Source organism: Podarcis gaigeae, assembly GCF_964106915.1.
Source record: "Podarcis gaigeae genome assembly, chromosome: 8".
Lineage (NCBI taxonomy): Eukaryota > Metazoa > Chordata > Lepidosauria > Squamata > Lacertidae > Podarcis > Podarcis gaigeae.
Window position 1 is genome coordinate 67,306,533 of NC_139684.1, and position 17,347 is coordinate 67,323,879.

The following is a 17,347-nucleotide window of genomic DNA, read 5'->3' on the forward strand; positions in this document are numbered from 1 at the left end:
TGTAGTGACATCTAGTGGCATTTTCAAATAACTGAGATATACTGCTTATAAGAGAGCAAGTACTGAACAGTCTGTGAAATGCTGTGTTCTTACTCCTCCCCTAGTTTAAAAATGATTGAGGAATACTAGGGCTCAAAGGGGCTGCTTATGATGAGATTGTACAACTCCCCTCCCTGCATTTTATAAGGAGGTTGTTAGGGAAACAACATGACCCCTCCCCCAAGTACACAACAATAAAGCCGTTTGGTGCTGTTACAGCACAAGTGGTTGAAGTTTTGGGAAGGGTGAGAAAGGAGTGGGGGGAGCTATAGCCTCTTCCTTTCCCACTTCCTGAAACCTCTCCTCTGTGAGCTAGTGCTATAAGCTTGCTAGAAGATGGGCAATTACGGGCTGGGGATACACTACTTTTTTGTTGTGGGCCCTCACTTTTTTATATGGATTGTAGATTTTTCTGAACTGAAGCAGGGAAATCTCTCTAGTGAAGACAGCTCTCCCTGTGGATTGCACCTGTTTTATTGACCAGTGGTCAGTGGAAAGAGATGGAACACTTATGGCTCTCCAATGAGTAATCCGATCCCTGCAGAAACAATTAATATTCATTTTAACAGGTTTGCCAGAGGAAAAGAGGTGGGAGAAATGTAAGCAGCAGGAAGCATCAAACCAAATAATTTGACCTTATAATTTTCATGACCAAATTTCCAGTAACTCCACAATTGTTTCAATGGTTTTAAAAAGCACAAACACAGAATTAACTAACCTCTTCCATCAGCCTCCTGCTTCACTAGCTGGAGCTGTATATAGCTACGTGAGCAACCAATCCTGAAAACACAAATTTGGGCAGTAAGGCAAACAATTATGCAGAAGAGACAGAAATGCTTCTCCAAAGAACACTTAAATCACGGAGCTGAATAAAAGACTTTAAAATGTTTTTTGTAGCCTGTTTAGCCAGCATTTGATAAAATGAGCTCTGACTCACAAATGCTTATGTCACAATACATGCTACCCTTTAAAACTTTTTAAGTTTATGCTGCCACAGGCCGCTAACCCCTTTGGAATAGAAATTGTTGGGTCCAGTGCCAGCTGAGGATCACTCCATTGTAATGTAAAAAAATGGTTTGGAAATTGACTGTCACTTTTAACTGATTTTTGAATTGTTCAGGTACATTTATTGATACTCCACGAATTTGTTTAATTCTCCTTGAAAGCTACCCTTGCATCTGTAATCAGTATCCCAACATTTTTCCTTCACTTCAAAACTAAATAGTCCAAGTGGGAAACTTTATTGGGAGTAGGTTTAACAAGTTGAACAACTTTGCTTACCCTTTTGATTTGATTTTAGTGACAGCAGACGATTCCCCTTCCACTGAGTCCTTCTCTTGGCTGGTCTCAGACTGCTCAGAAAGACTGTGGACACTGCTCCGTCCTGATCTCTCCCCATCTTGTGTGGATGATTTTCTACTAAGAATACAATATTTATGTCTATAAAAACCACTTCCCAACACTCCCAACTAGCCATGAATTAGAACTCAGGGCAAATCCTCACAAATTAAGGGTTGTGATTGTGCAGATAAAACCTGGCAAAGTCCTCAGGATAGGATGCAGTGATGCAGATAGGACTGGCTCAGCTGTCAGTGACTCTAATTAAGTTCTGTGGGGCAATTAAAAATACACAAAAAGGTTCCCCACCAAAATCAGTCACAAAACAAGAATCTTTCCCCACCCAGCAACAGAGTTAACTAACAACTGCTGTCAGGAAAAGGCCACAAAACCAACACAGTATAACTGGTCAAGTGCCTGAGAGAACAAGGACATCTTTGCCTGGCACCAAAAAGATCACAATATTGGCACCAGGCAAGCTTCTCTGGAGAGTCTGGGGCAAGTGGAAAGCAAGACCAGTGCAAGAGTAGCTTAATAAATGTGCCCAATATTACGGTAGACCTTAAGGTTTAGTTTAAAACTTCACCTGGACTGTGGAGAGTCTTCCTGAAGGTCTGTAAGTCTTGTAGAAGTCTCAGGTTTCTTGGGCTTCTGAACATTAGCACTGGGTGAAGGTTTTTCTCCACCAAGACGATCTTGTAAAGAACTCTCCCTGCTGCGATTGATTTCAGAATATGGGCAGCCAACTAATCTACATCAAAAGCAGAAAAATGTTTCCACAAGAAAAATATTATGCAACCCAATTGTTCCACCTTCTCCCTCCGAGGCCTATACTAACTAGCAAAGCAGTATAATACAGCAACTCTGCAAGAGCAACAAATGGCAGGCATGTAAGATAAAGGCTCCTGGGAAGTAAGTGCTTAGCAGCCACAGGCTAAAACAGAAATTCTGCAGAGAGATGCAGTTTTCAGTGAAAGGAGGAGGGAAGGACATCAGCTGCCAAAATGACTGCTCTTCAACAACACCGAGTAGCTGAATGAGCTTGGGGCAACATGAATGAAAGTAAAATCTTGCCCAGAATTCAGGAAACAGGGCACATAAAAAGCTAGCCAGAGGTACGGGGTATGGTGGGTCAGCTCAAGAGAAGAGTGACTTAATGTAAAGAACAAGTCTTTTTAAAAAAACAACACCCATCTTTTTATAACTGCCTTTTCCTAAAGGCTTTTGCTTTGGAGCTATTTCAAAATGTAGCTCTGCATAGTTGTTTCTTAGCCTCTGTTTTAACCACCCTTGTAATAATTGTTAATGCTGCTGCCTTTGTCCATGTTTTCAGCCACTGTATTTAATCATCAGTTTATGATATTGTGAGCCACCTTTGATGGGCTGTGCCCCAAAAGGTGGAATATGAATAATTTTACAAATAAAGAAATACAAATAAAAATAAACACACACATGAAAGAAGAAAGCAAAAGGAGCAGGTGGGGATGTGAGCTGGCACAAACACAGAAAGGCAATTGCTAAAAAATGCCTACATTTCGGCAGCCTTTTCAATGGCTAAGATTCTCAAGACCAACCTAGTCTTCCAATAGAATTGCATCACTTGTTCTGGACACTGGGACCATATTATACAGGTCTGAGGAAACTTAGGTTGGTTACTCTTCCCCACTCCCACCCCAAATGGTTATGGCCTTTAAACACAAGTTTCTTTCTCCTTCCTGTAAATCAAGCTTTGCCTCCCTCAAAAATAAAATAAAATAAAATAAACACAAGTTTTTGACTATCTGAACAAACACCTCTTCCCATATCTGGAATCTCATCCTCCTTAAGATTTGACAAACATTTATGTTGATGTTATTCTGATGCCAGCTTAAAGCGTGTCTTTTCACAAAGGCATTTGGGAAGTGTGATTGATTTTATGCCAATCTGGTTGTTTTACTGCTGGTTTATGTATCCTGATTTTTATTGGTACCATTATTTATTGAAGGTTAATTGTCCCTCACTCTGAGATCTTTGGATGAAAAGAACAGTATATATGTATCAGCCATGAAACTATCTGTCCAAGAAAGTTCACTTACACCTTCCATTCTGGATTTCAGGTGACAGGTGAAAACTTTTTTTTATTTCAAATGGTTTTTAATGTAATTCCACTCAGAGAGCTTTGCTATGGAGGGGGTATACAAATTCAAAATAACTAAAAACAACAAAACAACATTATTGTCACTCTGCAAAACATATGCATCATGTTTGTTCCCCCACATAAAGAGCTTCCTCTAAACGGCCAGTTAGCACATCAAGGGAGAAGGCTGGAGGAAGGAAAAAATTATCCTAATATGCTACCTTTTTACAATCTGGGAGTTTTTAACATGGGGGAACATTCTAATATGCAATCCTGCACCAGCTTAGTGGCACAGAACAGAAAGATGCACTCTGGAGGTCTTTAAGAATCCCGAAATTCATGAGGAAGTAGGCTATGAATCTTCTCTTTATTATGTAGGAAATATTACACAGAAAGCAAGATGCAAAGCAGAGGAGTCCATGTAATCTTGCGCTTCTTTAGTGCTACACCTGGGTTGTGCAACATGCATCCCGCCTATATCTGCAGTCAGCTATTTTAACGGCAAGAATCCCATTGCACAGCTTGGTTTTAGTTTCATGTTTAGAAAGACTTATGAGAGTGTCAATGAGTCAAAGTAGTAGAAACAGCTCCTTGTTTAAAAGAGGGAGTCCTGCCTTTGCCTTACTGACTTTGCCTTATTAATTTTTAAATCTTACAGAGTTTATTGGGGAGAAGCGATTTAATGGCTTTTTGCCCAACAAACACTGGAAATCCTAAACACACACACACACACACACAGCTATGAAACACAATTCCTTTCCCAAGCTAAGGAGCTGTTCTTTGCGCCTTTGTCTCAACTTTCTCCTGGGTGGGTTGAGAATGTTGTAGGACACCTCTTTATGCCACTCCAACTTTCCCTTCTTGCTGGCAAAGTTTTGGGAATGAAACCATGAGATTCTAAACAGCTAGAGCTGCCTCTTCTCATGTGAGTAGCTGTAATATGTAGCCAGGTTCTGATGCTACCTTTCTGTGATGTCAGTACAAAGCTTGTCAGTGAAGCCAAATACAAAGCACAAGAGGGAGCTAGAAGCACAGCATTTATAACTGAGACACGCATTCATATTTGTAGTTCACTGAAGCTGCATTACTTAATAAACAGGTGCTGGGCAACTGATACATATTGCCCTACAATCTGCTGGCAATTACCCCATAACTCTTGGGCACACGTACGTGTAATGCGTTCCATATCTGGGTCCCCTGACATGACCCAATCCCTGACAACCAGGAGTAGGGCATCCCTGTCCTACTGCCCCTGATGGGTCCGCAGTCCCTAGAAAAACAAAACTTGTTCAGGAATAGATTTCAAAGTCTTGTTTTAAATAATTAGGTAAGGAGGGGAGAAAGAAACTACAACATTTTTCTTTGTCTCACCTGGTGGGAGTTGCAAGGCATGTCCAGTTTTTGCACACCAGCCCATGGGGTGAATGTCTGGACTGTCAGCATCAACCCAGAAATCAAAACTGTGGTCCCAGCCATCAAAGTGTATCTAAAGAGGATGAAACCCATATTGGAGGAAGAAAGAATGAAAGTTATAAGATGTTTCTTTTTTTCCTTTTTAAATTAATTTTAATTGCATTTTAAAATTTACAGATAGACATCATCTTTTCATCTACATTTACGTACACAGTCTATTTATTCTTCTATGCATGTTCATATCCGTACCTCTTAACAGCTTCATCATCTCTCTTTATTTCATTTTCATAAGATAATGTTTCTTGTAACAACTCTAAAAGCTTCTAATAGGAGCAGAATCTTTTTGGTTGTGGCTCTGGAGCTGTGGAATACATTCCCTGGACAGTCTTTTGATCTTCCTTAGTTTTGCTTTAGAAAAAAGTGAAACTCTTCCCCCAACCAGGGATTTACCTGGATGTGTGCTTTTTGAACATAAGAGCCCTGCTGAATCATACCTTTAGCACATCTAGTCTACAATTCTGTTTCCTACTGGAGCCTCTGGAAGTCTACAAGCAGAAAATGAAGGCAGAAGCCCTCTTTTGTTGTTGCTCCCCAGCAGCTGGTATTCAGCGGCATACTGCCTCTGAACTTGGAGGTTGCTATAACCATTAGGACTAGTAGCTAGCCACAGTGCTCCATGGAAATAAGTCTGAATTGCTTTTGAATCATTTGTGAAACTGTTTTATCATTTTATGTACTGAATTTAAAACAGTATGTAAACTGCTTTGAGAAGATATGTGTAAAGAGGCAGTATACACCTGTACAGTGGTGCCTCGCAAGACGAAATTAATTCGTTCCGCAAGTCTTTTTGTCTTGCAAGTTTTTCGTCTTGCGAAGCACGGTTTCCCATAGGAATGCATTGAAAATCAATCAATGCGTTCCTATGGAAACCGCCTTCAGACCAGGTCCGGAGACAGTCTGTCCCCCGACCTCTTCTGAAGGCCAGCGGGGGGCGAAAGTCTTTGCTCCCCCCCCGCCTGCCTTCCCGGGACAGCGGAGACTTCTCCGCTGTCCCGGGGCGATCTTAAAATGCTGGCGGGCGGCAGCGAAACCTTCGCTGCCGTCCCCCAGCATTTTAAAAGAGGTCCAGGACCTCTTCTGAAGGCTGGCGGGGGGCAAGTCTTTGTCCCCCCTGCCTGCCTTCCTGGGGGCCTTCCTGGAGGCAAAGGTCTTTGTCCCCCCGCCTGCCTTTCCTGGGGGCTTCCTGGGTGCAACCTGCTCTAGATGGGACCACACTCTTGAAAGAGCACATTCATAGTTTGGAAGTTGTATTGGTTGCATTGCTGTCACTTGAGACACAGGTTGCCTCAGTGGCATGGCGTTCCTTCCTCCAGCTTAGGTTGGTGGCCTAACTATGACCCTATCTGGACAGGGATAACATGGCCACAGTAATCTATGCTCTGGTAACATCAGGATTGGACTATTGCAATGCATTTTAAACAAGTCTGCCTGTGACATTTTATTTACTGGCTTTGTTTGTGTATTTATTAACTACAGTGGTGCCCCGCAAGACGAACGCCTCGCAAGATGAAAAACCCGCTAGACGAAAGGGTTTTCCGTTTTGGAGGCGCTTCGCAAAACGAATTTCCCTATGGGCTTGCTTCGCAAGAAGAAAGCCCATAGGGAAATCTCCGGGGACCTCTTTTAAATGCTAGCGGTGGGGAGCAAAGCCTTTCCCCCCCCCCACTCCAGCCTTCAGAAGAGGTCCAGGAAGGCCGGCGGGGGCCGAAAGGCTTTGCTCCCCACCGCAAGCATTTTAAAAGCAGTCCGGGATAGCAGGGAAGCGCTTCCCGCTATCCCAGATGGCTTTTGAAGGCAGGCGGGGGGGAGCAAAGACTTTTGCCCCCCGCCCTTCAGAAGAGGTCCAGGACCTCTTCTGAAGGCTGGCGGGGGGCAAAAGTCTTTGTCCCCCCTGCCTGCCTTCCCGGGGGCTTTTAAATCGCCCCGGGACAGCGGAGAATTCCTCCGCTGTCCCGGGGCAATTTTAAAATGCTCCCGGACGGCTTTTGAAGGCAGGCGGGGGGAAGCAAAGTCTTTTGCCCCCCGCCCACCTTCAGAAGAGGTCCAGGACTTTGCTCCCCCCCGCCTGCCTTCAAAAGCCGTCCGGGAGCATTTTAAAATTGCCCCGGGACAGCGGAGGAATTCTCCGCTGTCCCGGGGTGATTTAAAAGCCCCCGGGAAGGCAGGCAGGGGGGACCTCTTCTGAAGGGCGGGGGGCAAAAGTCTTTGCTCCCCCCCGCCTGCCTTCAAAAGCCATCCGGGATAGCGGGAAGCGCTTCCCTGCTATCCCGGACTGCTTTTAAAATGCTGGCGGTGGGGAGCAAAGCCTTTCGGCCCCCACTGGCCTTCCTGGACCTCTTCTGAAGGCTGGAGTGGGGGGGGAAAGGCTTTGCTCCCCACCGCTAGCATTTAAAAGAGGTCCCCGGAGATTTCCCTATGGGCTTTCTTCTTGCGAAGCAAGCCCATAGGGAAATTCGTTTTGCGAAGCGCCTCCAAAACGGAAAACCCTTTCGTCTAGCGGGTTTTTCGTCTTGCGAGGCGTTCGTCTTGCGGGGCACCACTGTAGTTAATAAATACACAAACAAAGCCAGTAAATAAAATGTCACAGGCAGACTTGTTTAAAATGCATTGCAATAGTCCAATCCTGATGTTACCAGAGCATAGATTACTGTGGCCATGTTATCCCTGTCCAGATAGGGTCATAGTTAGGCCACCAACCTAAGCTGGAGGAAGGAACGCCATGCCACTGAGGCAACCTGTGTCTCAAGTGACAGCAATGCAACCAATACAACTTCCAAACTATGAATGTGCTCTTTCAAGAGTGTGGTCCCATCTAGAGCAGGTTGCACACCACTCAGCCAGACTGAGGAAGCACCCACTTAACAGCACCTGTCTTCCCTGAATTAAGTTTCAGTTTATTTGCTCTCATCCAGTCTTAACCAAGCACTGATTCAGCATGTCCACTGCCTCCCTTGCAGAAGATGATAAGAAGAAATAGAGCTGTGTCTCATCAGCATACTGATTACGAGCTCCAAAACTATTTAGGACCCCACTTAGATATTAAACAACATGAGGGACAGGACTGACCCCTCCAGGACTCCATACTGGAAAACTCATGGAGTCAAACAATGCTCCCCAAGAACTGCCTTCTGGAGCCAGTCAGCCAAGTAGGAGGAAAACCACCCAAACTGCCCAGTAAAGCTAAGTTTCCTGGGTTAAGAAATACATTCTGGGTAAAGCTAACTACCCAGTAAATCTAAGTTGTTGGTTCCGATATCAGTTTATGGCATCACTTTTGACTTCTAATAAATGTTTACCCATAACACAAAATCTACAGCATTAGAACTAGAAGAACCTTATTGACAGATAAACAGAATAGAATTACTGTGGATATCCAACAATGGAAAACTACAAATGTATAATCAACAGGTATATCAATAGTTATTAATGAAACCACAGTAGGTGCTCAACTGGAGACTCTTAGTTTCTTAGTCTCTTATATGCTTCCTCTAGAGCATCTTGAATTAGGCACTTTCAGAGGCAGAATGTTGGTCTATAAGCATCATTGCTTTGACCTTGCAAGAGGGCTCTTATAGCCTAAATCCAATTCTGATAAATAAAAACTGAAGGAGCCCACTAAGGAGCACTTGAGAAAAATCTGCTGCTGCTTCACCTATTCTGTGAACTGAGGGAGATTTTCAATCTTTGTATCTGACAAACCTCCATTTTATACAATGAGTTGAATGCAAAGTTGATGTGTTTATGTACTCATTACAGGATGGTGAGTGGAGGCGTTCAGCATTTTAAAAAAATGAGGTTAACCTGATGTTGAGGTTCGTATTGCAAGTCACCCTCAAGGTATGAGAGCTCTAACATGGCAAATTTATGTTAGATTCATACAGAGAATTGCTCAAGGGGAAGAAAAATCAATTCAGAAATGTCATTCCAGAATAAGTGGCATTACAATAGCATCCAGTAATAGTGAGCAGGAGCATTGCAATTCATGGGGGGACTAAGATCAAGCTGTCATATTACTGCTGAAGATGCTTTCTTTCTTGAAAGCTCAAATGTAATGTTCTTTTCATACTCTTAGAGTAGCACCATGGCTTATTTGAATGCACATACCTTGACACGATGGTCATCTTTTTCAATTATGGTTGCCACTCTAATTAACATGGGATTTCTCTTGTCTACAGCTTCTAGTTTCATGTTGGGCTGGAATCCATGAGCTGGGCGCTGTAAAGGAACGCATTGCAAATGCAGTCAAGCATTACTGAGAGTAAGGTGAGCCATATATAATTTAAAGGTGCAGTCTGGATGTAATGATAAACCACAGCCTAGCATTAAAAAAGTAAGATTGCTTGGGCAGCACCATCAGCAGCTTCCTCAGTGCATGCCAGAGTGTCTCTAGAAGAAGTTGCTTTCTGGTTTAACTAACCACAATTTCTTACATCTGAACTAACTTGTAGTTACAGTGGTACCTTGGGTTAAGTACTTAATTCGTTCTGGAGGTCTGTACTTAACCTGAAACTGTTCTCAACCTGAAGCACCACTTTAGCTAATGGGGCCTCCTCCTGCTGCTGCGCCACTAACCATGACAGCCCTGTTCTACCTCCACTATAATAAATAAATAAAAAAACTTATTTGTACCCCACCCTCCCTGGCCGGAGCTGGGCTCAGAGTGGCTAACATCATATAAGTAATACAATATCTGAATTCCCTGAATACCAGTTACTGGGAATCACAGGTAGGCAAAATGCTGTTGCAAACATGCTTCCCACAGGTATCTGATTTGTCACTGTGAAAACAGGATGTTGGACTAGATGGGCCAGTGGTCTGATCCTGCTGGCTCTTCTTATGTTCATAAAATTCAAAAAGCCAGTGCCACTTACCAGCTTTTTTAAAAAAATACTGCTACCTTAAAGCATTTCATGTAACCCACTTAGTTTATCTAGAACATGATTTCTAATTTGCCTTGCACCCAACATTCCATAAATACCATAATTATAATAAAATAGCAGCAACAGCAACCATCATCATCCTAATCATCCACCTATAACAGGGGTCTGCAACCTGCGGCTCCGGAGCCGCATGTGGCTCTTTTACACCTTTGCTGCGGCTCCGGGGCGGATACTAGTGAGGGGAGGAGGCGCATTGTGCGCCCCAACACTCCCCACTGTGGTGGGCGCTGTACTGGCTGTGACATCGCATGGGGGCCGTGCGTGCGTTAGTCACACACCGTCCCGACGTCACCTGCCCGCCCGCCCGCCCGCTACATTGTAAGCTGGTCACTGCATTGAAAGGGGGCATGTACGCTGGTCACTGTTTTGAAGGGGAGTGAAGAACACACACACAAAAAAAGGTAACTTGTTAATTTAACGTTTATTTCTATGAGGAGGAGTAATTCTGAGGGGTCAAACAAAGAAATAATAATAAAAAGTGACAAAAAAGTTATTTTTATAATGATGAGTTTTGCGGCTCCCAGGTTTTTTTTCCTTCGGAAATGGGTCCAAGTGGCTCTTTTTGTCTTAAAGGTTGCAGACCCCTGACCTATAACTAAGAGCTGTACAAAAGTAAAACCATAGCTTTTAATGTTGTGATTCACCAATATAAAACTAGAAAAGATGTTGACCAACCAGTTTAAAAGCTCTTGCTGGGGCTGCCTGAGAACCAGTTTCCTCCAAGTATTTCTCCCACGAGAAACTTTTGAAATCCTTATATTCTGCATAGAGGTTTAGAAATATTATCAGTCTTTAACTACAACTGTAAGTAATAGGAAGTGTACTTTAACCAAACAATACATTGTTATGCAAGGGAACTGAAATCAGAAATTAAATCACTTTAAAAAATGTTTATATAGTGTAAGCTTCCAATTCAGGTTATGTGCCTAGGCTTGTTTTACATCTATGCTACTTCATGGATTGGTGTACGAGCTGCTCTCTCCTTCATATGTGCACTGCAATACCTTCCCTTTCATGGAAAATCATAGCTTGTCATCATATCTGAAATGAACAAATGTTAGCTTGTTCTTGCCCTCCAAAACATTGCAAACTTTTATCCTGGCTTTTAATTCTGGTCTGGAGGATAAGCACAAACCAGAGTTTACCAGTGTTTGTGCAAAAGCAAACTATGGTTTGGCACAAAAGTAGTAGTTAGGGAAAGTGTGAGGGAAGGAGTAATTGTGCAAGCCTAAACCAGCTCAAAGACTTTGGTATGGAGTCTATAATACATAGAAACTAGTACAGCATTCATAACTCTTGCAATCTCAGAAAATTTACTAAATGGGTCCACATCATAACATACATTAGTTTTTATTTTCATTTTAAAGTTAATTTTACTGCATTTTCTGTATGTAAACTGACTTCTAAAGCACCTTTATTACCTCTAAAACTTATAAGTTGAAATTCCACACCCTTAATTGGCCAAAAATAGACTTGGTGATTTAAGTGAACGTTATGAGCTGCCCTCCAGACTTCATAGAATCATAGAACAGTAGAGTTGGAAGGGGTCATGAGGATCATCTAATCCAACCCCCCGCAATGCAGGAATCTAAACGAAAGCATTCATGACAAATGGCCCAAATCTACAGTTGTTCCTCCCTGAAGCAGTGTGTGACACCCTGTTCACAGTCACCTCAGTCAGCAGTAATAACACCAGCAAGATCCCCCAGCCCACTGTGGAGATCCTTTGAGTTTTTAAGCAAGGCCTTTTTGCTCTCAATTCTCCTTTCCCATCCCAACTCCTGTCTAGGGCTCCATCTGCACTTTATGTCTAAAGCCATATCATACCACTTTAAACAGTCATGGCCTCCCACAAAAGACTCCTGGGAACTGTAGTCTGCCAAGGGTGCTGAGAGTTGTTAGGAATCCCCCTACTGTTAAGCCGGCATCAATACATCATGTTGTCAACAAAGACCCTATTTTGTGACCAAGCACCAGCATGCAGTTACCCTTATCATAATGGAATTATGGGAAGGGCAGGAGGTGTCTCCCATTCTACAAATCTAGCAGAATTAGTTGGAGAGGAGAAACCAGAACAGACCTCATAGACATCTGAATCACATAGAGCAGATCGCATCTTGCAAATGTTTAGAATGCAACAGGGACTTGTGAACTTTCAACATACCAGCTGGTGTTGTAAGGGGAGTTCCAGTTTCTTGACAGTAACCAACAGGTCGAATATAAGGGCTACTAGCATCACACCTGGATCAAACAGAGAGAACTAGTTCCAATCACAGCCAGTACATGAAAGAATCAATCCGATGTTTCTTTGCTGAACCTGATCATACATGGAAGCCACTTGCTTTAAAAGTCATAAAACTATGTCTTCAAGAAGACCAAAACACTGGAGCTTACTGTGACGGGTTTTTTCTTATTCAACATAAGAAGGTATCAAGTGGGTTATAATCCCTCCTAGTGCTTGGAAGGCAGGGAAAATGTGAATTTCTGTTTGAAGATCCAGGTGAAAGACATTTCTAAGATAAGATGATGCCTCCTACTGGAGGGATCAGTCAGACCCTATGCTTGCTTTCCATTGAGAGGAGCCATCCCTCTAACCAGACTGACTCTGACTGTGGTCAGTGAAGGCTTGGTTCTCAGACTTTGTTCCAGGCCTTTTTAAATAGCTTTCCCCTGTATTCTTTGTCTTTTCTTTTTGCCTCTTCTCCTCTCTTGGTGTGACTGTTGTGTGAGCAGCCACTGTATATATTTTCATTGATCTACAAAGCATTTACACCTGTGCTAAGAACCTGCCTTGAGTTCCACTTGGAAGAAAGTCAGGATGTTTTTTTTTCCCCAGGAACCTGGTATGTGCAGCATAATTTGATATGCTGGGATTCTCAGTGCTCTTCTTCTCCTTCTCCTCCAAGCATGCTTCTAGTGATCAAGGTTGCAAAAGACTTAAAATTTGCATACAATGGGAAAGAAGGTTCAGAAATGAGAATAGATTGGATGTCCTTCAGTGGGTAGCAGTTCACTGCATGGAACAACCGATCTATCCTTTTCACCTGTCAACTATTCCCTAATCTCCTAAACCTTGATGTGTAGTTTGACCCTAGCTTGGAACATTCCCAACCCACAATTGCTAAAGTAATGTGAATGAAGGGGCATGAGGAACATGTGTAGTTAAGCATTGGTGAATGTGAGAAAAGAGTGCTTAACCTTTCACATACTTATCAATTCTCCCCTCCTAATGTTTCCCGTAACCTTCTTTCCTCCATTTGGGTGTATTTCTGGTGTCAGAAACAAGGCAGGGAGAAACAGATCTAAATACAGCTGTGGCGTGGGATTGGATTTTCATGGAGAAATCAGCAGGCATGGGAAGGGATAAGCCAATGATTCTTACACTGTAGGGCAGCCTGCCCTTTAGAGGGTCTAGAGCACCTTCAGAAGTTCCCAGTATCTTTATTGCTTAATTTTTAATTTTATGTAATTGTTGCATGTCATACGCTCTAATGTTAACAAAGATATTTCTCAATGCAACCATGTTAAACAGTTCAAAGATGAAAATGAATAAAAACTGTGTTACAAAACAAAGAAAGTTCCAGATGTATGTAGATCCTAAGGCAAGTTGTATAATCCTTCTCTACTAGCTAAGACCTAGCTAGAAAAACTTAGATGTTGACTACATTTATTTTATTCAGTTACATATATATTCTGGGTTTTGGTCCTTTACAGGACTCCCAGGGTGACTCAAAATTGCAACAATATACCTATCTATAGTTATATATACATACACATACCTGTAAAATAATTAAATCATAATGACAAATGGTAAGCATGCATAAGTTTGCAAGTAAAAGAATATTGTCCCCCTAGATTTTCAAAGAGATGTGAGCTGTACACAGTTCTGCAAGTTTTGACAATGTCACAAGCAAACAACTGGGCCCAAACATATTTACTTGGAGGAAAGGTGCACACATCTAAATGAAATTTAAGCGTGTGTAGGACAGCTTCAGAAATTCAGGAAGTGAGTAAGACCTGATGAATCTAAATTCAGAACTGGAGCCTGACTCAAAATGCAGAACTAGCACCCCCCTCATCCTAACTCAAATTCATTCTCTATCTAGGCAATGCCAAGTTGTGTGAACAGAGGAGATATTTCTTTACTTACCAGTAGTCATAACTTTCATCCCAGTTGTCAAAATGAATTAGCAGCCGATTATCCAACATGTCTGCAATGGTTGCTACACACATTAAAGAAGGATTCTTTTTGTCTACGGCCTCCAACTTCATTCCCACTCGAAAACCAGAAGGTGTGACTGGCTAAGGAACAGGAAAAAATTGAGAAAACATTGCAGTTAGCTAGATTATTGAAATTACAGCTTCATTAGTATAATGAATGCTAATAAAGTATTTTTTTTTAAAAAAATCACATGTTCCAATGGACACTAAAGACCATAATTTGTTAGATATGGGAAAGTCTCATCAAAAAACAAACTATACCAGTCAAACTAGCAGGTTAATTTAGCAGCTGAATAAATTTATCCATCTAAAGAGGTTTCAGGTAGAAATCCTTCCCAGGAATGGTTCGTGAGTTTGTTGTAACTGGACATATTAAATACCGAACTTGGCAATACATGTGTGGTATTGCATTCTGAATTTTCCCTTTCTCCAATAGAAGGATTCATTCATCCAGAGGAGGAGAACCTTTAGATCCAAACCTCTTCTCCCTCCTCTAAACTATAATCCGCTATGACATCAAGACAGCAGAATGCAAATGCTATTTTCCACTTGGATCAAAATTCAGTGCTAGAGGCTGAATCCTATGACAATTCTACTATGGTAACAGCAAGTTCTGGCACATTACTGGACAAATCCTCTGAAATACAGCAGATGTTCCCCATAAATAGAGGAGGATCACTCAGACTGAAACCTAAAGACCCTGACCTTGTTCAAATATATGAAACGTTTCCATATAGAGTGGCCCTGCAGACACAATCATGTGAAAGAAATAATGTCTGGGCTAGTTTATCCACAAATACAGTTACAGCTTCCTGGCACAATTCTTGGCTGAAAAATGGGTTGCTTGCTCTTTGACAGCGGAACAGACAAATTCGGAAGGTTGTGGACTCTCCAGTGGAGGTTTTTAAACAGAGCTTGAATGGCCATCTGTCAGGGATTCTTTGGCTGTGATTCCTGCATTGCAGGGAGTTGGACTAGATGACCCTTGGGGTGCCTTCCAACCTTACAATTATATGACTATGTAAAATGCTGCTGAGAAGTGACTCTCGTATTCAAAGAAAAGCTGGAACAGATCTTACTTTCTCCACAAGGCTACTCTGCATGGAAGAGTTACAAAGGCCCTTCTCATTCATTCAAATCAACACAATTTGACAACCATTGCCAGGCTACAGATTAGACAAGGTGCTATGCAAATGTACAAGCAAAGATACTTGACAGAGTGGAACGGGAAGCAAACTAAAGCTATTTAAAAAATGCTGGAGATGGGGAAGATGAATGCATTTATTCAAATGAGCAGAAATGTGTTCGATGTAAGTACACATATAACAAATATTTTCCCGTCAAGGACTGAGCAAGTTCTGGTATTCTGGTAAAATGTAGCCAATGCCACAGAAATATGACAAAATACAATCTAGTCTGTGCCAAATCACCTAGTAAGTAGTCAGATGATAGAATTCTTTCTTTGCTTGGGTAGGTGTCTGCCATGTGCACATATATAAAAAGCCAGACAATAAACTCTGTTTACTAAATTTAAGTGAGAAATTAAATAGGTTTCTTATTTGACATCTGATATTCCCCTGTTTCTTAGTGATTCAGCCTCTGTTCCAAGCATTTGAAAAAGGCACAATAATATCCTGGCTGAAGCTTTAGAAATGGCTGGAATTTAAAAGACTAAAACATCAGTACTGCCTCTTACCGTGCTCAGGGCTCTGAAAAGAGCTTTGGGGGCAGCTTGAGCTTTGCAGTTCTTCAAATATGATGTCCAATTAAATTCCCCTTCCTTGTAACCTAGAGAGAGGGAGGGAGGGAGGGAGGGAGGGAGGGAGGGAGGGAGGGAGGGAGATAAAAGTATTGTTTTATACAGTGGCTGCTGCTACATTCAGATTGGTTTTTCAGAAATAGAAATGATGTGGGAAGAATGTGAACTTTGCATAATAGCTGCCCCTGTGAAATAGGCAGGAGTTACAGGCTTCAGTTAACATATCTCTCACTTTCTTCTGTCTTTTAAATACATTATTGCAGTTTTAATCATTAATCTGAAACTTCAGAAGTCTCTAGGAAACATTAAAAGGGGGGGAAAGTAGTGAATGCATTTGCTATATTGCACATTACTGAAAGAAATTCTCATTATTTTATGTTTTCCATTGCTTGGCTCCATCAAAAAAAAGTTTGTCTTTTCTCTTATAAGAAAACTGCTTCATAAACTACAGCAAAAGTGAATGCACTCTCTTCTGTCCTGTAAGATTTCTGTCTTCTAAGGTTTACCATACATGATCCACTGCAAACAATACACTGCTTCAGCAGTTTATTTCCATGCTCTACACAGGGTGGACAAACGGTGTCTCAACATCTCACATATTATTATTTATTCATTTTATTATTTATTGCACTTATGCAATGCCTTCCTGACAAGCTATTTACAAATATTAATATCATTTACGCAAACAAGTAAAGGCAAGCAAGCAAAGGTAGGTGCAAATGTTATATTTAATATGTACCCATTTCTATTTTGTGAAGTGGCTACTTATTGGTTTAGATTTCAATTACTTCTTCCCATTTTTAACAATGTTAACTTTAGTGCTACCAGAATGAGCACAGGCGAGCCATGAGTTTGCAAGCTCCCTCCTCACTTCCCCCTCCTCTGGCAAGGAGACTGGAAGCATCCACATCCATGTTTGAACTAACTACACTTTATATGAAATGGCACAATATAGTAAATTAAACAACCTAGCTTTGATTCAGCAAACCTATGTTTAAACTAAGCAGAGTTCCAAGTGTGGATGTGACAACAAACTCAAATCAGGAACTGGATGCCTTTAACTTTCTGTTCAAACACACACACACCCATGAGATGGGAGCATAAAAGCTTGAAGCTTATCCGTGTGTGTTCCCAAGGTGCTAAAATGTGGCGTAGCATTACATCCAAATGCACTTGTTTGAACAAAAAAATAAGTTAATGTACCTTTAGGAGGAAGCAGCTTGTGACCTGTTTTTTCACACCATCCAACAGGGTGGATTTCTGGAGAATCCGCATTAACCCAGATGTCATAACACTCAGAATAACCATCGAAGTGCAATCTCACTCTGTACCCTTGCACCTGTAAGCATGAAGCAACTCAAAGTTATCCCTTTCACGAGTCAAATGAACCTTAGGGTTGTTTTTTGTTTGTTTGGGTTTGTTTTTTAAACTTAACTCTGGATTGATTCCATCTCCTTATAA

General features: G+C 41.8%; 1 protein-coding gene across 24 annotated transcripts in view; it reads right to left on the bottom strand.

Annotated features, from left to right (window-relative positions):
* Positions 1-17,347, bottom strand: part of LOC310849871 (lethal(3)malignant brain tumor-like protein 4) — a 61,752-nt gene that overhangs the window by 15,585 nt on the left and 28,820 nt on the right. For 14 of the 24 annotated variants that reach the window (XM_083750728.1, XM_083750725.1, XM_083750729.1 and 11 more), the window contains 11 exons: positions 17,090-17,225; positions 15,824-15,915; positions 14,057-14,208; positions 12,071-12,147; positions 10,582-10,667; positions 9,071-9,181; positions 4,865-4,979; positions 4,664-4,763; positions 1,964-2,128; positions 1,321-1,458; positions 758-819 (listed from right to left, as the gene is read on the bottom strand). In XM_083750728.1, the coding sequence (XP_083606854.1) occupies positions 758-819; positions 1,321-1,458; positions 1,964-2,128; positions 4,664-4,763; positions 4,865-4,979; positions 9,071-9,181; positions 10,582-10,667; positions 12,071-12,147; positions 14,057-14,208; positions 15,824-15,915; positions 17,090-17,225 (1,234 nt within the window). The remainder of the gene's footprint in view (positions 1-757; positions 820-1,320; positions 1,459-1,963; positions 2,129-4,663; positions 4,764-4,864; positions 4,980-9,070; positions 9,182-10,581; positions 10,668-12,070; positions 12,148-14,056; positions 14,209-15,823; positions 15,916-17,089; positions 17,226-17,347) is intronic. The other 10 variants (XM_083750733.1, XM_083750730.1, XM_083750732.1 and 7 more) reach the window with 2 other exon arrangements.